At 38.7% G+C, this 24,235-nt stretch overlaps 1 protein-coding gene across 2 annotated transcripts; it reads left to right on the forward strand.

Annotated features, from left to right (window-relative positions):
• Positions 1-19,433: 19,433 nt before the first annotated feature.
• On the forward strand, positions 19,434-24,014 carry LOC109212173 (BTB/POZ domain-containing protein At3g05675). Of its 2 annotated transcripts, XM_019375793.1 has the most exons (4): positions 19,434-19,515; positions 20,263-21,344; positions 22,388-23,380; positions 23,479-24,014. In XM_019375793.1, the coding sequence occupies exon 2, from the start codon at positions 20,394-20,396 to the stop codon at positions 21,261-21,263; it is 870 nt and encodes a 289-aa protein (XP_019231338.1). In that variant the 5' UTR covers positions 19,434-19,515; positions 20,263-20,393; the 3' UTR covers positions 21,264-21,344; positions 22,388-23,380; positions 23,479-24,014. The 2 variants fall into 2 exon arrangements, with proteins under 2 accessions (XP_019231338.1, XP_019231337.1); XM_019375792.1 differs by lacking the exon at positions 19,434-19,515 and having other exon boundaries at positions 19,622-21,344.
• Positions 24,015-24,235: the final 221 nt, after the last annotated feature.

Here is a 24,235-nt window from a genome sequence, read left to right on the forward strand (position 1 = left end):
CGGAGACCAAATTTGGGCCAAAATCAGTTAGCCCAACAAAATTCCCACGTCCAGGCCCAAATGCCCTGCCCGGTCCAAGTGCCTCATGATCAAACGACGTCGTTTTGACGTCGTTAATCACGACCATCCATCTCCCCAGATCCAGTGGCCACGATTGACTCTCAAAAATGAAATAAAACTAGTCCGAATTATATACGAAAAAATCAAAACACAACTCCCCTTCCTCGTACCAACCCGTCCCCTGTAACGCCGGTGCCGGCCACCCTCCTCCACCCAGTACATCCCCCAAACCCAGGCTGAGAAGGGTGAAAATGCTTGCTCGAAAAACAGTAGCGTCTGGGGCTCTCAAAAGGAAATTAAATGAGAAATAGAAGGCAAGCCAGGTCCAAGACTCTAGCTCCAACTCTGATTCTGAGTCATACAAATCTGCTAGTGAGGGGGAAGGACCTGGGTCTTCTGACTCTGAAAAGTCTCAAAAATCCCCTTCCAAGGTAAGTTCTGCTTTGTCTGAAAATCTAGAAACTAGGTTTGTTCTGGTTGGGCCTATCAGGGATGTAGAATTACCTGAGTTACGAAAGAGTGGAGGTAAAAAGAAATCTGAACAAGAAAAAGAGAGAGAGGGTGCATGTGGTGAAGAGAGGGGAAATGGGAAAAGAGTGGTTGATCATTCACCCACTGCTGGTTTGGCTGTGCCTGCTATCTGTGGGATTGAACAAGAACATGTAGAAGAGAGTGGCAAGAAGTCAGGGGGAAGTGGTTCTGGTGAAGCCGCTGAAGGGTTGGTTAACTTAAGTTCACAGAGAGATGAACCTAATTCATCAGTTGAAGAGACCCTAGCAGACCTTTTGAAAAAGGTTGGGGCGAGTTATGACCCAAAGAAAAGAAGAACCACCACATCAAAAGTATGCTCCTAAACCTTCTAAGAAAAGAAAGGCTTCATCCCCAACACCTACTGACACTTCCTTGCCAAAGGGAAGAGCCACAAGAAGCAGGGTGAAACAGAGTGAGGCTGATCTGCAAAAGGCCTTAGTTGAAAGTAAGAAGAAAAGAATGGATAAAGAAAAAGGGAAGGTTGCAGAGTCCTCAGAGGCTATTGAATTTGAGGAGATGGAACAGGTCCATCAAGAAAAGGTTATAACAGAGGAGGTTCAGACCCCCAAGCCCAAAAAGCCAAAGACTTCTTCCAAGAAGTCTTCTTCTGTGTCTGCAGTTGCTGAACCTTCATTAGCTCACAGGACAAGGTCTGCAGTGAAAAGTAAACAAGTAAGAATCTCTGAAGATGAGGAATGGAGTGGAGAAGAACAAGAAGATGAGCCTGATGGTGATCAAGACAGGCTTGCCATGTTTGGCAAAAGAAAAATTTTGAAGGGTAGATTGCTGAAAGACCTGGTGGAACCAGGAATGATAAGACTGGTAGATGCCTTGGCTGCTCAGGGGTGGAAGGACATGGTCCTTCAGATGGATGGAAGACTAGCCAGGAATGAAATCATTGAGTTCATGGCAAATGCAGAGGTTAAGGATGGCAAGGTTAGCAGCCTGGTGAAAGGAGTTCAAGTGACCTTTGATGCAGAAAAACTGGGAGAGATTCTTGGCATACCCTCTGAAGGGTTTGATGACTATACAAGGCAAATGTGGCCTTGTCTGGACTCCCTTCCTACTGCCCTTGACATAATCAGGAGGTTCTGTGATGCTGAAGATGTAAATGAGGCTAGGGCTATGCAGAAGAGTGAAATGAGGCCACAACACAAAGTCATCTTTGAGTTTGTCAACAAGTGCCTACTGCCCAGGCAGGAGAGAAGGCATATTGCAAATTATATGGACTTAGCGCTGACGGAGTGCCTGGAAAGAGGAATGCAAATTAATTGGCCTGCACTCATCATCAAGCTACTGGACAGGGTCATCAATGGCTCCAAGGCTCATGCTACTCCCTATAGCTTTATTCTGACTACGATTCTGGATAGGTACAATGTGTCTCTGAAGAAATGGGAAATATCCTCAAGCAAGGATCACTTTGGCATTAACACTCTGATTGCTTATGACTACTTAGTGAGTGCCATCCCAAATGAACCTGGTTCATCCAAGAAGACTCCTATCAACAGGAAAGTCAGGGCTCTTGTTCAGGAATGTGAAGCCAAGGACGCTGAGATAGCTAGGCTCAAGGCTCGTGTGACAGAGTTGGAATCTGAGAGGGATGCTCTTAGAACTGAGCTTACCAAGGAAAAAGAGAAGAATGATGGGATTCTTCATAATATGCTGAATCTTCTCCAAGCCGAAAACCAACCCTCTAGCTCCCCCAAGCCTTAGGAATTCTAGCTTTTGTCTCCTGAACCTGTTTAGTACCTTCAGTGACCAAGATTAGGGATTTTTCTATCTTTTTGCTCAGGTTTTAAATGTTTTTTGCTTTCTGGTTGTGGATTGTGGTAGCAACATATTCTCTATCAATGATATCTACTGTTTTTGCTCTTGTTCTATGTTAATCTTTCCTTGACAGTTTAAATATGTTTGCTTGATTACTGATGATTAATCCATGATTGCACTTGCAGTTGCCCTACTGGCCATGAGTACTTATTAAAATCAGGGACTCATACTTTGTATGCAACTTTTCGATGATGCCAAAAGGGGGAAGAGATATTGTGCTTTACACATTTTGAATAAGTGATGTTTATAACCTAATTAACCCGGTCATTGATGATAAGTGAATTTTCTAAACTTTGTATTGATGGTTAAGCTGAGTTCTTACAGGATCCAAGTAAGTAAAAAGCACAGAGTTTGTCATCATCAAAAAGGGGGAATTTGTTAGCCCAAGAACAGGTGAAGTTTTGAAGATTGACAAAAGAACTCAGTCATGGACCAGGTCCATCTTGTGAAGCATAGTCATGATCAACCTATACATGTGAGATGCACGTGAAGGAGATAAATCTAACTGATCAAGAAGCAATATCTCCTGATCTGATAGAAAAGGTTGCATATTGGATAAGGAGAGAAAGATCCTTACATGAAGAGAACACAGTTTAGGAAGAAGATAGTGTTAGAGTTTGAGATCACTATGAACTCTTCCACGATAGAAGAATAGTAATTGAATTCCAGTCAAACTCTGATTACTAACCCATTAAATATCAGTGTTGTTCTCTTTTACAGGTAACACACATAGGCAGAAGTTAAACTTAAATTGAGAGCAAAAGAGCAAGGCGATTTTGCAAGCAATTGATGTGTGATTCGAGTGTGCAATCCTGAAGCTACTTGAACGAGATAGAAGAACCAGTTCCATGTGTCTATCTTTTATTCTAGTTCAATTGTAGTAGGTGATTTTACATTGTACCTTTCAGCTTTCATAGAAGCAATTGTATTAGGTACTTAGAGTTTCAAGTTAGTGTTAAATTGAAGTTGTCGTAACAGTTGAGGCTGTGTGCCACAACGGGATTAGAGTTAATCCTTAGGTTTACAAAGAGTTTTGTAAATGTTGTTTTGGCTTAGGGTGATTTTAGTGGAAGTTTGGGGAAAAATTCTATTGAGTAGTAGGGTCGTGGTTTTTTCACCTTTTGAGCCATGGGTGTTTTCCAGCGTAGAAAATCTCTGTGGTTCTTTATTTTCATGCCTCATTATTCGCAAACTAAGTAGTAGTTGGAACGCATAGAAGAATCAAGTCCTTCACTATAGTTTATTTAAGCGATAAATTGTTTTGGTAACCACTACATAAATCACCCCGCCCCCTTGTGTTGGTTATTGAAGTATAAAACGATCTATTATTCTTGTGATAGCGTTGGCACTTCAAATCACAGAACTTCAGCGAACTCAACAAACAGAGGCAAATCACACTTGACAATTAATGTTTATTTAAAAAAATGCAACAATGTAGAAAAGAGGGAGAAGATTACAAAGATATTGTCCATGTCTCAAAATATGAGCTCAAGCCTCTATTATTTATTAGACTAGAGGGAAGAATGAGATGGAAGAGGTGCAGATCCAAAGAGTGCCGCTTCCATTTCCCAGTCAACACCCTTTAAAGAAATAACGCAACAATACCCCACAGAAATGGGAATGGAGACATTGTGAAAAAGACATTGCATTTTGAAAAATTAACCTATTTGGTATTTCACAAGTAAAGGAATTAATCGCATCTGGATAAGTAGGATTTCCCTTTGAACTTTCTGAGTGAATTAACTTACGTCGGATATATCGGTCAATCGGTAGATTTGATATCTTTGAACCGTCGAGCTTTGGTGTAATCCTAGACAACCATCAAGTCACATCAATCGATTCCTCCTAACCGTCTTTTGGCTCTCACGTGTGTGTTCGTTTCACATGAACACCGCCTTGGTTTCATGAGTGCTTAAGAGTGGGCCTTTTACTTTTCATATCCCCATGAAAGGCGGCTTACACTTCACATAACATAGGTAATTTTCTAACGTGTAATCTATAGAACACTATGTGGTCATATCCTGCCAGACTTAGCAAATCAATAGAAAAGAATTTAACGCTTTATTGACATCATCATAGAAAGCTGCTTTTAATGTTTTGCCCTTGATTTTCTGAACATTGTCTTCATCACGAGAATTGGGTTGAGTTAATTTGACCAATGTTGAACCGGTCGGATGTTAACTTTGTTTGATCTCTCTTGAAGGTTCTAGCCTCTTGGGAATCTCCAATCTGCTAGGTAAAGAGTGGTAAGCGCCATGATGACTTGTCCTAGGCCTTAGCCCCACCCTTCAATGAATTTTAAAATCTCTCTAGATAGGCCTTTTGTAAAGTGGATCCGAACGTATCTCATTGACTTTACGTAGTCAATCGTATACACCAACTAGAGAGTAGTTGTTAACGGTATTGTGTCTCCGTCGAGGATGGTGACGAGATTTTCCGTTATACATAACGCTACTGCCCGTGCCTATTGCCGCTTGACATCACAATCCCGTTACAATAATGGTTGCCAAAGGTTTGGCCAAATGAATATTTCCAGAGAAATTTTGGGAGCATTCAGCTTCTTACACCGGCCTTCAGTCTAAGGTCTATAAAATCAGCCTCCATGTAGAGTGATCAATACACATTATTTGGACGATTTCCAGACATCGCTCCTCCATCGACGTTTAGTAGTCGATTGAACCATGAATCTAATCGCGGGGATCAACTATTACTTGTATCGCGGGATACTTGATGTGTAGTGCAAAGCATAATGTGAGTACATTTCAATACTTCAAACAACATCATTTCAGTTGTCATGGAAAAGTTCAACGCCAAACTTTTCTTATGCCGTAGACTATACGTCTCGACTTATTGATTGGCATATCAAATTATTGACTAACTTAATGTGAGTAAATAGAATAATATATAACAACAGTTGGAATATTGGCATCCGTTGTGGCAACAACCTTTTAATATATAACACATTTCGCAATCATTCGCCAATTTTCAAGCATTTGTATGTTTGGTTTAATTCCAGGGTACGTCTAGTATGATATGGCAAATTATAGCACCTTCCGATTCATGAAATAAATCCAATTGCAATGGATTTTTAAGTCATGTTCGGTTGATTCACGTCATATATAAGACGCAATGTCTTAATATGTCACGACCATTTCCACAATAAGGTCCTGGGGCGCCTGACACCCTTGTACAGGCAAGCCATTGGCGAGAAAACATTTCTTTAAAATTCTTATGTTGCTTAACCTTAATTAGACAGAAGTGGAATAAACACTTAACTTGGAATTTAAAACAGAAGAGCGAAATACTGTTAAGTAATATAATTAACACACCCCAAAGTAATCGTCTACCAAAGTGTGGCCAGAACCTGATGTCACAAGCTACGGGCAACTAGTAGAATATACAACCAAAAGAATATCATACTATCCTACTGTCTGAGTCCAAAGAGACAGAAAATAGAAATACAAAAAAAAGACTTCTTCGGCTGCGGGTCGACATGGAGGGAAAGCAACTCACCGTAGAAGTCCAAGTCCGCTCACGGATACGCACTGGAATGATAACCAGATCCACCTGGCTCAGATCCTGTACATTTAAGTACAGAAGTGTAGCATGAGTACATAGACAATATGTACCCAGTAAGTATCCCGTCTAATCTCGAAGAAGTAAGAACGGAGGTCGACTTGATACTTATCTAGGGTCAATTTAATATTGCGAAGAGTTTATAATAAGCATGGATATCTCAAGCTATTTACATTTAAATAATCATGGAGTAACAGTTCTCTTACCAAACACTAACAAGAATGATTGTCTATAGTCTAAGAAAATATGTATCTCGGCCTTGAAGGATTCTAAGCAATAACATATGCAAATAATCACCGTGGAAACGTACGGCCCGACCCAACATAAAATAAATCTGTGCACTGCGAGGGTCCGAACGGCTTCGAACCATAGATGCATCTATTACCCCACTCGCGAATCACCCAATTGCTGACGAGGCAAATAGAAATAAGCTCATTAACAAAGCAACGTTAACCAATTAACATGGTAATGAGGAGTAGCCATACACAGAAAATACAAGTATCTCCCTTAAAGGACCAAAACAGGATAAGGGTCATTCTCTAGTCTCATTCTTCTTCTCAAATAGTTCATATAAATCCGAATTAATCAACACGTACTAGAATGTCAGTAGAGCATGCTTATGGGTCCTAGACTCCCCGGACTTAACGTAATAGGCCACATACGTACGGACTCTCGTCACCTAGTGCGTACGTAGCCCCCGAATATAAATGACAATAATTCAAATTATTATACCTATGGGGACAATCCCTCTTACAAAGGTTGAAAAGGAAAGACTACCTCGCTCCGAAGCGCACTTCCGATATCAAAGAACAAGCCCAAACTCTCAATTTGGAGACGAACGATTCACAAACTAGTTAAAAATAAGTAAGCCTAGTCAATAAAGGCTTACAAGGCCGAACTCCTAACTATTTAAGTAATTTCCCAACCCTTTTCACAAGTTTCCTAAATTCTGACCCGGGCCCACGTGCCGGATTCCGAGTTTTTTCGAAGGAAATTGTTCTCTAACAACCTAAGGATCAATATATATTGATTTCTAGTCCATTTCATAACAAATTTCATGCTTAAATCCTAGTTTTATTAAAACCCTAGGTCTAGCTCTAACCCTTTGATTTTATCTAATTTTTAGTGTTTAATCTACCTAATATACATGTATTTAAACTAATCATGAGTGGAAATAACTTACCTTGAAATGCTAAGTTGAAACCTTCTCTCAAGAGTCCCCAAATCGCCCCAAGGTTGAGTGTAAAATGATAAAATGGTGTTTTAGTTCGAATTAAATGAAGCCTACTGCCCAGCGATTTCCGCTTCTGCGGTTAGGGGACCGCATTTGCGGTCCCGCACCTGCGAAAAGGGAGCCGCATCTGCGGAACTGGGCAAAAGGGGCTGGACTGCTTCTGCAGTCTGAGGCCCGCATATGCGGAACCGCTTCTGCGGTTTTTGGGCCGCTTCTGCGGCTTGGGCCTGAGATGGGTGGACCGCTTCTGCGGTCTAGGGGTCGCATAAGAGGAACCGCTTCTGCGGTCTCTGGGCCGCTTCTGCGGTTTCCCTTGGCCTGGCCCCTTTCCGCTTCTGCGATAGATTGACCGCATCTGCGGTCCCGCTTCTGCGGTCCAAGAACCGCAGATGCGGTTATGACAGAAGCAGCAACTGAAAGTTGTTTTTCTTAAATTTCCTACTTTGCTCGAACCTCGCTCTTTTGACGCTCGGGGCTCCCGAGCCCCGCCCGAACATACCGGCAAGTCTGAAATCACTAGGCGGACCTACTCGCACCCTCGGAACACTCAAAACAATGCTAAATGTAGGAATCACCCCCTAAAACTAAATGAATCAACCTATTGAACTTCAAGTTCTTAATTCTCCTCTAACGGGTCAAAACGCCCTTAAACTACTCGGATTGGCACCAAATTTTACGGGCAAGTCTTAAACAACATTACTGACCTGTACCAAGCTTCGGAACCAAAATCCGAGCCCGATACCTAGGGAATCAAAGATTACTTAGTTTCTTTAATTCTTTAAAACTTCAATTAAACAATTTTAAATAAAAATTCATTACTCGGCTAGGGACCTCGAATACGATTCGGGACATACGCCCAGGTCCCATATTTTCTCACGGACCCTCCGAAATTGTCAAATCACGAATACGGTCCGTTTTCCCAAAAAGTTGACCGAAGTCAAACTTGGTCATTTAAGAAAATCTTAAAAAAGTAAATGGACATATTTTTGCTCAGAACTCTTCCAATTCCCGAACCAATCGCCCCCCCCCCTCCCCCGCAAGTCGTAAATTAGTTAAAGCAAGTACAGGAGGCTTTATTTAGGGGAACAGGGTTCTAAAAGGCAAAACGACCCGTCGGGTCGTTACATTCTCCACCTCTTAAACAAACGTTCGTCCTCGAACGGATATAAAAAGTACCTAGACTGCTGAATAAGTGAGGATATCTGCTCCGCATGTCCTCCTCGGACTCCGAGGTCGCCTCCTCGACCGGTTGGCCCCTCCACTGGACTTTTACTGCAGAAATCCTCTTGGACCTCAACTGGCGATCCTGTCTGTCAATAATGGCAATTGGTTCCTCCTCATAGCTCAAACTCTCATCTAACTGAATAGTGCTGAAGTCCAACACGTGGGATAGGTCGGCATGATACTTCCGAAGCATCGAAACATGAAAAACTGGGTGAACTCCCTGTAAACTAGGGGGTAAAACAAGCTCATAGGCAACCTCCCCAACTCGTCTCAACACCTCAAAGGGGCCAATAAACCTTAGGCTCAACTTGCCCTTCTTCCCGAACCTCATAATGCCCTTCATGGGCGAGACTTTCAAGAGAACCTTCTCGCCAACCATGAATGATACATCCCGCGCCTTCTGATCCGCGTAGCTCTTTTGTCTGGACTGAGCTGTACGAAGCCTCTCCCGAATCAACTTTACCTTATCCAAGGCATCCTGTACCAAATCTGTGCTAAGTAACTTGGCCTCACCAGGCTCAAACCACCCGATAGGAGAACGACAACGTCGACCATATAAAGCCTCGTACGGGGCCATCTCTCTGCTGGACTGGTAGCTGTTATTGTACGCAAACTCCGCTAAGGGCAAGAACTGATCCCACTTCCCTCCAAAATCAATCACACATGCTCTAAGCATATCCTCCAAGATCTGCACTGTCCGCTCCGACTGTCCGTCGGTCTGAGGATGGAATGCTGTGCTAAGCTCTACACGAGTCCCCAACTCACTCTGTACGGCTCTCCATAAATGGGAAGTGAACTGATCTGTCTGATATGATGGACACCGGCACACCATGCAATCGGACTATCTTCCGAATATAAATCTGAGCATACCTCTCCGCTGTATAGGCAGTCGCCACTGGAATGAAATGGGCCGACTTGGTCAACCTATCCACAATGACCCACACTGAATCAACCTTCCGCAAAGTCCGCGGTAGCCCGACTACAAAGTCCATGGTGATGCGTTCCCACTTCCATTCTGGTATGGGCATCTGCTGAAGTAGGCCACCTGGCCTCTGATGTTCATACTTGACCTGCTGGCAATTAAAACACTTGGTCACATACTTCACTATGTCTTTCTTCATGCCCCGCCACCAGTAATGCTGCCTCAAATCACGATACATCTTCGTAACTCCCGGGTGGATAGAATACCGCGAACTGTGTGCCTCCTCTAGGATCCTCTCCCTCAAACCATCAACATTAGGAACACATAGACGACCCTGGAGTCGCAGAACTCCATCCTCGCCAATAGAAACCTCCTTGGCACCTCCCTGAAGTACCGTCTCTCTAAGAACTGCCAAATATGGATCATCGAACTGTCGGGCCTTAATCTCCCCCAATAACAAGGACTGAGCAACCACACATGCTAGAACTCGGCTGGACTCTGAAATGTCCAACCTCACAAGCCTGTTAGCTAAGGACTGGATGTCCAGAGCTAGGGGCCTCTCCTCTGCTGGAATGAATGCCAAGCTACCCATGCTCTCCGCCTTTCTGCTCAAGGCATCCGCTACCACATTCGCCTTGCCCGGATGATAAAGAATAGTAATGTCATAATCCTTCAGCAGCTCAAGCCACCTGCGCTGTCTCAAATTGAGATCCCTCTGCCTGAATAAATGCTGTAAGCTGCGGTGATCGGTGTACACCTCACAAGGAACCCCATACAAATAGTGCCTCCATATCTTAAGAGCATGAACAATCGTTGCCAACTCCAGATTGTGCACAGGGTAATTCTTCTCATGAATCTTCAGCTGACGCGAGGCATATGCAATAACTCGCCCCTCCTGCATCAACACACATCCCAAACCAACGCGTGAAGCGTCACAATATATCGTATACATCCCTGTACCGGAAGGCAACACAAGAACTGGTGCCGTAGTCAGAGCTGTCTTGAGCTTCTGAAAGCTCTCCTCACAATCATCGGACCAATGGAATAGGGCACCATCTGGGTCAATCTAGTCAGGGGGGATGCAATAGATGAAAAGCCCTGCACAAATCGCCGGTAATAGCCTGCTAACCCAGGAAACTCCTGATCTCGGTCACTGAAGTGGGACGCAGCCAACTCTGAACTGCCTCAATCTTCTTGGGATCCATCTTAATACCCTCTCCTGACACAACATGCCCCAAGAATGCCACTGACTCAAGACAAAACCCACACTTGGAGAACTTAGCATATAGCTTCTGTTCTCGCAAGGTCTGAAGCACTACCCTCAGATACTGCTCGTGCTCCCCAGGCTACGTGAGTATATCAAGATGTCGTCAATGAAGACGATAACAAAGGAATCAATATAAGTCCTGAATACCCGGTTCATCAGATCCATAAATGCTGCTGGGGCATTAGTCAAGCCGAAGGACATCACCAGAAACTCATAGTGGCCATATCTAGTCCTGAATGCAGTCTTCGGAACATCCGAGTCCCGAATCTTCAGTTGATGATACCCTGACCTCAGGTCAATCTTAGAGAACACTCTAGCTCCCTGCAACTGGTCGAACAAATCATCAATACGAGGCAATGGGTACTTGTTCTTGATGGTGACCTTGTTCAACTGGCGGTAATCAATGCACATCCGCACGGTCCCATCCTTCTTCTTCACAAATAGCACTGGTGCGCCCCAAGGTGATACACTGGGCCTGACAAACCCCTTTGTTAACAACTCCTCTAACTGGTCAAAACGCCCTTAAATTACTCGGATTGACACCAAATTTTACGAGCAAGTCTTAAACAACATTATGGACCTGTACCAAGCTTCGGAACCAAAATCCGAGCCCGATACCTAGGGAATCAATGATTACTTAGTTTCTTTAATTCTTTAAAACTTCAATTAAACAATTTTAAATAAAAATTCATTACTCGGGCTAGGGACCTCGGAATTCGATTCCGGACATACTCCCAGGTCCCATATTTTCCCACGGACCCTCCGAAATTGTCAAATCACGAATCCGGGTCCGTTTTCCCAAAAAGTTGACCGAAGTCAAACTTGGTCTTTTAAGAAAATCTTAAAGAAGCAAATGGACATATTTTTGCTCAGAACTCTTCCAATTCTCGAACCAATCGCCCCCCCCCCTCCCCCCCGCAAGTCGTAAATTAGTTAAGGCAAGTACAGGAGACTTTATTTAGGGGAACGGGGTTCTAAAAGGCAAAACAACCGGTCGGGTCATTACATAATACATTCGTTCATGAACGACCATGTTTATACAAAACATACAAACACACTTTTCATAAAATGTCACAGCCTTTCAGGTGACACCCTTTCATAAAAGAGCTAAACATTATAAATGTTCAAGAAAGAACAAATCATTTTTAGAAAGGCACGTAAACAACTTTCGAATTTGTAGTTTCATTACTAGTCATCACTAAGACTGAACAAGTAATGAATTCACCGACTACCAATATCCCTAGGGATTTGTGGGGTTCGAAGAATCATATCATCTAATTCTTCTAGATAATATATACATCATGTCTAACATCAGCTTTTGTTATGCATAAGCTAAATGCCCCCACATTTCACATGTTTCATGTGCCTTTTCTATCAACATATGATCCATATATAAATAAATAATGACTACATAATCTAGAGTATTCTTAATGTAAATACACTAGTTTGAAATCATTTGACAACATTTTCTAGTCAAATTTCACATGCCATTGTTTGGGTGCTTGTTTTAGTCCGTAAAGTGACTTAACAAGTCGATACACCTTCTTTTTCTTTTCCAGGAACCACGAACCCTTTAGGTTGTTCCATATAAATTTCTTCCTCCAAATCTCCATTTAAGAAGGTTGTCTTTACATCCATCTGATGGATTTCAAGGCCATACAAGGCGGCTAACGCTATTAACACCCGAGTAGATGTAATCCTCGTTAACGGCGAGTATGTATCAAAATAATCAACACCTTCTCATTGTCTAAATCATTTGACAACTAATCTTACCTTATATTTGCCAATAATACCATCAACTTTCATTTACAACAACAACAATAACAAACCTAGTTTGATCCCAACAAGTGGGGTCTGGGGAGGGTAGTATGTACGCAGACCTTACCCCTACCTAATTCAGGTAGAGAGGCTATATCCAATAGACCCTCGGCTCAGGAAGGGCCAAAAGAAGAAGAGGAAAGCAAGGGAGGAAGAAAGATAGAAGATAAAAGGAAAAAAGGGAGAGATAAAGGATAAGTGGCACCAAATAATAGCAACAAGGAATATAATACCCGAGGCGAACAAAACCACATAACATAATAAAAATCTAAGAATATGAAGGGACATGCATACTACTAAGACTATCGGTGAACAACTATAAGCTACCAACTAACCTTCTACCTAATCCTCGACCTCCACACTCTCCTATCAAGGGTCATGTCCTCAATGAGCTGAAGCAGCGCCATGTCCTGCCTAATCACCTCTCGCCAATACTTCTTAGGCCTACCTCGACCTCTTCTCAAACTCTCCATGGCCAACCTCTTACACCTCCTAACTGGAGCATCAATGCTTCTTCTCTTAACATGTCCGAACCATCTCAGCCTCGACTCCCGCATCTTGTCCTCCACGGAGGCTACTCCCACTCTGTCCCGGATATCTTCATTCCTAATCTTATCTCTCCGGGTACACCCACACATCCATCTCAACATCCTCATCTCAACTTTCATTTCCCTTTTGAAAATCCACTTGGAACGCAAAGGTTTATTTCATGGAGGAAGATCAACCAATTCCCAAGTATGATTACTTAATATGGATTCTATCTCACTATTGACTGCCTCTTTCCAATATTGTGCTTCCGAGGAAGACAATGTTTCTTTAAACAATTGAGGCTCATTTTCCAACAAGAATGTCAGAAAATCTGGTCCAAAGGAAATAGTTATCCTTTGACGTTTACTACGTCTTGGATTTTCCTAATTCAACGTACTTTGCTTCTTCCCGAGTTCGCTTAGGTTTTCACTAGACGACTCACATTCCTTTTTATACGGATAGATATTCTCAAAGAATTCGGCATTATCTGATCCGTTACCGTATTAATATGAATGTCGGGATTTTCTGTTTTATGAATCAAAAAATGATATGCCTTACTATTTGTTGCATATCTTACGAAAACGGAATCAAACGGTTTTCGATCCGATTTTTATCCTTTTGGGTTTAAGAACTTGCACTTTACCCAAATACCCACACACTTGGAAATATTTCAAGTTGCGTTCTCTTCTTTTCCAATTTTCATATGGAATAGATTGTGTCTTGCTATGGGGAACGCGAATGAGTATTCGGTTAGCTGTAAGAATAGCTTCCCCCCACAGGTTTTGGGTAAACCAGAACTTATCAACTAGGCATTCATCGTCTCCTTTGACGTTCTATTCTTTCTTTCCGCATTTCCATTAGATTGCAGTGACTAAGGGGTGATTGTTTGGTGAATAATTTCATATTCCAAACATATTTCTTCAAAAGGAGATTCATATTCGATGCCCCTATTACATTGTTGAGCCAACCACAAGAACTGTTGTTTGTGTCACGACAGAACCAGAATTTATAAATGGTGAAGTTTTTAATCTTCAAACCAATCTAACACATTCAGAATTAATAAAAGGTGAATTTTTTTATCTGATACAACTAGATCTAATAAACGGTGAAGTTTTTAATCTTCAAACCGAATAATATGTGACACAATCAAATTTAATAAACGGTGAAGTTTTTAATCTTCAAACCGAATAATAAATTGGAGTAGAAAGTCACTAAGATTTTAATCTCCAAAACGAGTATAAAGTCACTTAGACTTTAATTTCCGACAAATGAGTAGAAAGTCACGAAGACTTTAATCTCAACAAACGAGTACAAAACCACGCAGATTTTGATCTCAAAGCAGGAGAAGAAAATCACGAAGATTTTATTCTCCATACCGGGTTTAGAAAATCACGAGAATTTTAATTCCCTTTCCCAACGGTTTTCCAACTAAACCATTATAACACTTTAAACAGTTTGATCTCTTTCTCTAATCGAACATATATATGTTCTTCTTTACATATATTATATTTATGATCTCAAGAATACTTCAAGTATTACTATAAGCTCAGGGGCGGCCCGTCCATAAAGCAGGTAAAGCAATTGCTTTAGGCCCCACATTTGTGGAGGCCCCATTTCTTTTTTTTACACCTAATAGGTTATATATAAATTAAAAAAAAAGTTATGTGAAGTGAAAAAGTTTGGTTTCTTTATTTAAAAACAAAGAGATGAAGGATTTGCAACTGTTTTGATTTCGGCCAAGGAAATTGCATTTGAAATTAATATCGAACCCGAATTTCATAAGAAAGGTGTAATATATAGGAAGAAACAATTTGAGGAGAATGTTAATAGTGAAATGTCAAAATCTCTCGAAAAGTCCTTTAGAGTTGATTACTTTTTAGAGAAATTTTCATAAAGCACTATCTTTTAGTAGTAATTAGCTATCTATAGATACCATTTGCTATACTACGGATTATAGATACATTTTCTGTGGTTATAAGATGTATTTGATGTATTTAAGCTATTGTATTCATGAATACAGTAGCAAAAATAGGCGTGAATCAGGGAAGTCCAGCTAATCAGTTGTTGTATTCGAGTGTATTCGACTGTATTCATGGAGTGAAACATGGGATTACAGCTGGACAGATTATTGTATTCAACTGTATTCACGGCAAGAAATAGAGGATTACACTGTTTTTAAAACGGAAAGTGAATCAATTAACATAATAGATTCCTAATATAACTCAACAAACTCAAGTATAACATACAAATTTTGTATTTTCAGTTATAAAGAAGATTCTCAACCAAAAAATACCCCAAAAACATAGCAATCTTCAGAGAAATTATATAATACATCTGAATACATAAATTATATTAATTAAAAAAATATATGAATACATTCATGGCATATAGCGAGACAGTGAATATAATGAAATACATATAATACAGCGGGATATATTGAAATACAATGAAAAAAAAGACAGTGAATACAAGAAATACATGGAATACAACAAGATACATTGAATTACAATGAAAAAAAAGACAATGAATACAATAAAATACATGAAAATACATTGAAATATATTAACAGAAAATCAAGTTGCTCAGCCCCAAACTCCGTCGTCTTTGTTCAAGAACAAACCCTAATTTCCGACAAATCCACCGTTCACTGGAAGCCGGTAGTGAAAACACGACCTAATGGAGATTGTGGAGAGTGTGAGGATGGGTTGCTATTAACCACGAAATCAAGGAAAAAATTGTTTGGTTGCCGGTGTTACAAATAAAACACGACCCAAATTCTTATTGCACAATTTGAGAACTAAGAAACTGATTCAGAATGATAGGTTGATATTAACCACGAACTCAAGGAATACATTATTTGGTTGCCGGTGTTCGACTGCTGAAGACATAACGTGGATAGTGGTTGCCGGTGTTCGACTGAGAAATACTAGCGTTGAGAGAGAGAGAGAGAGAGAGAGAGAGAGAGAGAGAGAGAGGGAGGGAGAGAGAGAGANCAAGTGGTTTTGAGACTTCAGAGAGAGTGTATTGATGACAGAGAAATCGCAATTCAAATATTCGGTGCAAGAATTGATCGGAATGAAAAGAAATAGTGTGGGTGAGAGGAATTTTGAGATTGAGCATCGTGTTTCAGGGAATGGGGGAAGAGAATGGGATGTATACAAAGTAGAGAGAGAAAGAAAATAGTGTAACTGAATAGCGTATTTAGTGGCTTGGGGCTAGGAGGTAACCAAAATTAAATATTTTGCTATAAACCTTAAAAGGTATCTATACAATATAATTTTTTTGAATGGTATTTATTTAAAATAAATAAGGTGTTAACCTTTGCTATATGAGGTAAAAATTCCTACTTTTTATTCATACTCCCTCTGGTCCATAATAAATAGACTTTTTATCCTTTGCTATGCCCCTTAAGAAAATACTGCATCCTAGAACAAAAATGTATTTTGACTGATTATCCTTAATTAAAATTTATATTTTGGTAACTTGACACATTGAGATATGTAAATAAGGGCAAATTTTGAAAAAATAAAGTTAATTCCTTCTCGATTATATAAAAGGACACTTATTTTGAACCAAATAAAAGCCGAAAAGTCACTTATTACAGACAGGAGAGAGTAGTAGACAAGGTTATTTTTTCACTTTAAAATAGATTTAAACAATTAGAGACATATGAAAATATTTTTGTTTTTCTATTTAACGGTAAAAACTGAGAGCACTAGATCATGGAAATTTGAAAAAATATTGCCTTCAACTTGAATGCTCCTTAAATCGTAATACTCAACCAGATATTGATAGTTTAGATTTATTTTCTGAATTAAAAAATAGTAAGGAAAATTTTACAATTAGAAGATAACAATTAATTGATATACTCAATCAAATAAAAAGATTTGATTATTTTTCAAATGCCTATATTACTTATCGAATAATGTTAATAACTCCTATTATCGCTGCTTCTGCGGAAAAAGTGTTTCAAAATTAAAATTGATATAATTTTACCTAATATTAACAGTGTCTTAAAGATATTAAATGAATTAGATATATTGTCAATTGAGAAAGACTTATTAGGAGAAATTAATTATAAAAAATTAATAATAGCTTTGCATCTAAAAAAGTTAGAAAAATAAACTTCAAATAAAAATATAATATTTTTTATTAATAAAAAGTTAAAGCTCCTCATAAAGTTTGGCTTTAGGCCACGAAATTGGTTGGGCCGCCCCTGGCTAGGGTTAGTTGAAGATTCCATTGGCTTGAAAAACTAAAAATTTGACTTTCAATCTCAAGAAACTTTCATAAGTTTCCAGTGGTGCCATCAAGACCACATAACGTCAAGCTCACAAATAGTTAAGCAGATTCCTTTCTGTGTCACCGTTTTTAAACAAATTAAACCTCTGGTAAGTTCCCTTAATTTGAAATTTTACTCGTGAGAGGTCACTTGTTCTTCAATTGATATCCAATTTCCACCAGTGAACCAGTGCATGCCCCAATTTTCATTTTTCTTAATTTGTTGCGTGGATGTTGTGGTTACTCGTTTCTCCCAAAAATCTGCTAGGCACATTCCTTTTATTTTGCACCCTTTTACAAAGATACTTTGTTTCTTTTCCTTTCGATGCCTTGACCAATTGATCAGCAGACTAGAGTCCACTTGTTCTTCAACAACGAAGCCATGAATTTGTTATTGGAATCAAATGGCTTCTCAGGTGAAAAAGATAGTCATCTATCTGCATTTTCTTTCTACTTGAGACTCACCAATTTTGAACATAACTCTGCCATCATACAAACGATACGTGATCCCTTTCTCGTTGAGTCTCCAAAAAATAAATGTTAAGGTGAACACAGAGAATATTAAATTCCTTAAGATTGTTGGTATTACTGTGTTCAAAATCAGAAAATCAGAGAAGCAAACAAACGTTAGTTCAATAAACAAATCGTAAACTGAATTCACAATATGTCCTTAAGGAATTTAATCCCCTCACTGTTGCCCAAGGTTATAGATTAATTCCTCCCAGGATAGAACGGAATAACTATTCTGTGATAGCGGCACTTCAAATCACAGAACTTCAGCGAACTCAACAAACGGAACAAATCACACTTGACACTTATGTTTATTTAGAAAATAATGCAACAATATAGAAAAAAGGGTAGAAGACTTCAGATTTTTCATGTCTCAAAAATGCGGCAAAGCCTCTAAATTTATAGACAAAGGAAGAATGAGATGGAGAGGTGCAATTCAAAAGGTGTCTCTTCCATTTCCCATTCGCACCCTTTAAAGAAAAACGCAACAATAACATTTTACCAAATTTACCGGCCTTTCCTCTGCTTTTCAATTCTTTAAATATGTTTATCAATTGAAGTGTAATCTTGTTATTGAATTAGATCAAGCTATTAGGTTGTTTAAGTTAATTTAAACTAATGTTGTTTTGTTCGTACCACTTTATATCGTGTCTACGTATGTTGATTAGTACCTTCTGGTATCCTAAAAATTCTTCATCTTTTTCAACAGGATAATTTTTTTAACAGATTTGTGTTATCATTTTAGAATACTCCGTCTAATATTAGTGTTATAAAAATTAGAATAGATTGAGAATATAATTAAGTACGGCCTTAAAAGAACATGAAATATTGGAATGTTTGGTAAAAGTATAGCTAGCTAATCGGTCTAATGAAGTTCTACGAAATGGAAAACATTAAAATAAATATTTTTTTAATGTTTTACAAGGAGTATTATTGTCATAGACACCCTCTCTTTTTTTTTTTCTCTAGTATTTCCAAAATTACATTTGACACTAATCATGGTTTGCCGAGACATAGTATTCAGTACTAGTAGCAATGTTTTGTGAACAATAGAAATACGAAAGGGAAAATAATATTGTATAGCAGTTTTTAAAATAATAGTTAACTTTTTTTTTGGTATATATAAATTTTTTTGTATGTTATATATAAAATATATACAAATTTTATATACTTTTGGGGCTACCGAATGTAAATAGTTTTGGCCACGGGCTAAAAGTAATAACTGCTCTTTAAACAAATAGCTAGTCATATTTACTATTTGTTATTTTTATCCATATATATAGATTGTACATAGTTATACATATCTAATACATAAATTATGCATATATTATACTTCCACCGACTATTTCTAGTTTAAGCAGTTAGGTGGACAGCTATTTGGGTTAATTCTTCAAATTAGAAATAGAAATTGAAGAATTAACCCAAATAGCCTACCCAATTATTTTAACTAAAAATAGCCGGTGCAGGTGTAATATATGTATAATTTATTTTTAATCAATGTATAATTTATGTATATGGCTAGAAAAAATATGGACAGCTATTTGTGTTAAAATCCCATATGAATATGGGGGCCCATTCTGCAAGCCCAAATAATGTACTAATGGGCTCAACTTTAGACCCGAAAAACATGACCCAAATCCAAATGACGCCATAGCTTTCTTCTTTAGCTGAGCTCAGTACTTAAGCTGCACAATTGCTGCTTCTTCACCTCTTTCTCCGACGAGTCCGATGTTTTAGGTACCCCTCTTTGTCTCTCTTTCTCTCTCTCAAACCTTAAACACCTTTTATCAAAAAAAAAAAAAAAAAAAAAAAAAAAAAACACTGCATAAATAAAGCTTCTATTTTTCATAGTTCTTTCTGATTTTTCCCAAGTTAATTGCATGATGTCCTAATTTATTAAGTATTCCATTATAAAGTTGAGTTTTTTAACATAAATTCTTTTTGGGTATGCAAGAAATATTAAATCTTGGTATCTTGGTTTTGGCCTACCCAATAAAATTGAAGGAGTCAAAGATTCTGTTTTTAGATATTTATATTCCTTGCATAACTGGAGATCTACTAAGAACTACCAAGTTGGGAACTTCTTTTTGTGTATCCATAGCTTGTGTGTAGAAGCAGCCTCTGAATACCTGTTTTTTTTGTACTCGTCCTTTTAATTTGAGGAAATGAAAATAAAAAGAGGGTTTTTTTGCTTGAAAATTGCTAGTTATTTTGAGGAAATGAAAATAGTTTGACAGTGTTGTTAGCATCTAGTATTTGTTAAGCTTGTGTATAGAAGAGCTCATTCTAGTAAATTGGTTATGTTTTAAATGTTAGAGATAGCTCCTTGCATGCACCAAAACAAGTAATATGGTACAAATTGTAAAGTTTTAACTCATTGTGAAAGAGTGAGGAGGATGGAATCTGCATGTTGTTTCCCTATTTGCAACTCCTTCTTACTATTCTTTGTTTTATTTCCTCTAGATTGACCCTTTTCTGCTTCAGGTGGACTCTCTTGGATGTACATTTGATATTTTTGAAGTCTCTGCTTCTTCATAGCTGCATTCAGTCGTTCGGCTTTTCCTCGGAGAATAAGGAGGACAAGGAACTTTTCAGGAGAACTTAGTGCTTATACCATGACCATATGTACCAATATACAAGAAACAGAATTATGTGGGACGAAAGAAGTTTTCTTGTCTGCTATACGCTTTGCCACTTCCACCGGTGATTCTTTACCTTTATTTGAAGAAGATTATCTAAGAACCTCAGCCCAAGAACAGGTTGAGTTCATGCTCGAGGATGATGAAAAGATTCCTCTTGTCATAGCTGATGATGAAATTAAAGTGGAGATTAGAATTCTGGTGTCTAAAATATTTTGTTCTTTTGAAAATGAACTATTTTCCTTGATTTTGGAACCTGACATTGCAAACAAGGATATTGAAAAGAAAGTAATGCGGAGTCTATCTGACCTTGAATGGATGTGTAACACTCTTTTGAAGATGGATCTAATGAAGGAATTCGTCTCGCACTGGGCTAATATATCGAGCAATTTATTGAAGGTCATCGAAGACAAAAGACTTGATTCTATCATGTGGGGTTTGAAGATAAAGTTAATAGAAGTGACATCAAAAGTATTGGATGCAGTAGGTTATGGAACTGTAGTTCTTCCAGCAGAAAGTCGAGTAGAACTGCTCAAGACATGGCTTCCATACATAAGAAAAATGAAGTTTCTTTCCGATCAGATGGGCAAAACAGAGGCCGCATTTCCATACATGATGAGTGAAGACCTTTCGCAATGCATTGAGGGAGCAATAGTTTCGTTGGTTTCAGCATTACCATCAAATGATCAAGCTGACATTCTAGCAGATTGGATAAGTGCTGAGCAAGTTAAATATCCAGACCTTAGTGAAGCCTTTGAGATATGGTGTTACAGAACCAAGTCTGCAAACAGAAGATTGGATGAGGCTTTGACGGAGTCAGCAACGCCATTGTCACCCTCTAGCTAATTTCTGAAGAGGAAATTTCACCTCATAAAACACCTTTGGCTATTGGTGGCTCTTGTAGTAGAGTGCCCAACATATTCCCTGGTGAGTTAGAGCTTTTTGAAAATGTGATGCTTTTGCATATATATGATTAATTTTATTTGATGTGTAATTGGAAACTTCTTTCATCTAATAGACATCTAAAGATACGAAATGGTGCACCATAAATAATGCATACATTAAAAAGAACCTATAACTTTAACAATGGTCAAACAAATAAGTACTTTTACATTGAGTTTAACTAATATCCACTAATGGTTAAAATTTTTTACACTATTGTCATCTTTACCTATTATAGCCGGTAACCTACCTTGTTTTAAGATTAAACATCCCACTTTTTATGGAGGGATTACCTATAGATATGTTTTGAGTGACCTGGTAGTGTAAAAATTTCTATACACTGTTGGTGTATTTGAAGTTAAACTTTTTTACATATTAGGAGTTAAAACCATTGAACTACTCATTGTGCTGCAGAATTGTTCCTTGATATGTCACTCATGTGTCGTAAAATGAATAATTTGCAATGAAGAAAAATAAATTGGGCCAGTTTGGAAATGATTGAGCTTCTGGATATTCAAACTCCTAAGCCCAAATCTAATTCACTTCTCCATATTCACATTCAGATTAATTTCGGATCCAGTACTAAAGTCAGAGTTTCTTCTTTGCCAAGTCCACTGAACTGTCATACACTCCTCTCCATTTCCTTATCTGATGAGCTCCTCGGTGATTGACTTTTTTCCCGATTTCCTTCTTTGGCGAGCTCCACGGCGATCGCTTTTTTCTGGAGAAATCCTCGATGGTGTCTTTCTATTGGAGAAATCGAAGGCCTAGAACTGTACTCCCTAGGAAAAGTCTAAGTATCATAATGCCTCCTCCTTATTCTAAAAATTTGGAAAAACTATGGTGTTTACAAGCTTATTACTAAGGTTATGGTTAAAGCTAGTGGACTATGCATGCATGATGTTCTTTATGGTGGAATACAGGGATCCAGAATATTTTGTTTAAATTCAAAAAGCTTTACATAGTCATGGCTGTGCTTGTTTTACAACACCTGTAAAAGAATAACAATATCCAATTTTACATTTCAGGGCAAAAGAATCTAGGTGAAGGCCTTGCTTGAAGTATTTGTCATACATGCACTTCCAAAGAGGGCTTTATTCTGGAAGAGAAGTCCTTTGCTGGCATAGATCACACAAAAGTTGCATCCATGCTATTGTGATTTATCAAGTGCCATGTCCCGTTCATATTTGCTTAATGAACTAAGTCAACTATCAGATTTTTGTGCTTGATAACTTTCCGAAGATGGAGATTGTTCCACAAAATATATCTATAATCCTTTCTATTTGCGATTTAGAAGTTGATGCAGATTTCTAGAATATCACTGTACTATATTTAAGCAGGTGATGAAGAACAACATGGATACGGAGGCTTGAAATTTAGCAAGACGCTGAGGCAGAGAGCTGAAACTAAGATTTATAAGCCTAAAGTAGTGATAAAAAATGATCTTTTTAAGACCTTTAGCCTTGTGACACAGAAACGTGCCACTCCAGGGAGAGCAAGAAAAGACCTTCACGAGAAAGGAAAAATTTGGATGGGCCAAGTGGAGATGGATTTCTACAATTTGGCAAGTCTATTGGTAGACACTCTGAGATAGATGGCCAAAGTATTCATGGAGATCAAGAACCTTTGAACAGAACCTGCAATGTTTAATTTTGATACTAGGGATATTGAGAATGATGATTCAGTTGTTGAAGCTTTTAATAACTTTGTTTACGAGATCCAATGTGCTTATAACTTCCCATGCTGCTGGACTTTTTTTGGAGGGTGCTAACTCATCAAAAAAGCTTGGTTCATCATCCGTGCCTTCCAAGGCTCTCCAGCCAAAAGTTTTCTCATATTTCTTCAACTTCTAGTCTTGCAAATGTTGTTTCACTATTATCTCCTCTGTTTCTGATCCAAACTATGCTGCTTGTATCCGTTGTCGGTGTGTCAAAGAAGATTTCAGAAGAATTAGAGATATAATAGGTGCAAAAATGCTTAGTTCTTTTGGGAAAGATGTAACAAGCTTCTCCAGGCAAAAGGTTGTTCCCTCTTTCTTCAACTTTTATTGCTACAACATGTTGTTTCACTGGTAGCTCCTCTGTTTCTAACCCGAAGTATGCTATTTTATCCATTGCAGGTACTCCGTTGACGATTTTAAGGACTAAACACAAAAGTTGTAAAATAGTTCAACCACTCTTTCAGGAGAAACATTACACGAAGCGGAAATATTCAATGTGTTCTACGAAAGGTAATGGAGAAGGTGGTTTGCGGTGATTAACACATAGTTGGATTCATAATATGTCTGTCATGCCACCCGTTCAATTCTTCAAGAAACAAGCCTTCAAGTACCTACCAGTGAAAAGTGGACCCGCACTGAAAGTACTAAAAGTCCAGAGTTGATAGTGAAACAAGATTTCTACCCATAATAGTTGAAGAAATAGGGGTCAAGCTTTTACCTGGAGAGGCTTGTTATGCCTTTCCTATAAGGATGATTGAACTTTTTTGCACTTATTATGTCTTTAATTCTTCTCAAATTTTCTGCTATATACTTGCAATGGATATTAGTGGCCTACTTTGGATAAGAAGGAGAGGAGAGGAGAGGAGAGGAGAGGACAAAGAAATAGTATTTGCAAGATTGGCAATTAAAATAATATGGTAAAACTATTGTCTGGAGAGCCTTGGAAGGCACTGATGATGCTTTGAGGAGTTTACATCCTCTGAAGATGTCCAGCCGCACATGAAGTTATCAGTAGTTTGAATCTCATAAATGAGGTTATTAACAACTTCAGCAACTGGATCATCGTTCTTAATATTCCTAGAATCAAAAGCCTATTCTCGCTTGTAGAATCTTTTTAAGGTTCTTGATCTTCAAACTTTTTCCATCCATCTCGGAG

The sequence above is a fragment of the Nicotiana attenuata genome, unplaced genomic scaffold, assembly GCF_001879085.1.
Source record: "Nicotiana attenuata strain UT unplaced genomic scaffold, NIATTr2, whole genome shotgun sequence".
In the NCBI taxonomy this organism is placed as follows: Eukaryota; Viridiplantae; Streptophyta; class Magnoliopsida; order Solanales; family Solanaceae; genus Nicotiana; species Nicotiana attenuata.

Excerpts from the sequence above, each read along its gene's own strand:
- LOC109212173 (XM_019375793.1), top strand. The coding sequence starts at position 20,394 with ATGACCATATGTACCAATATACAAGAAACAGAATTATGTGGGACGAAA.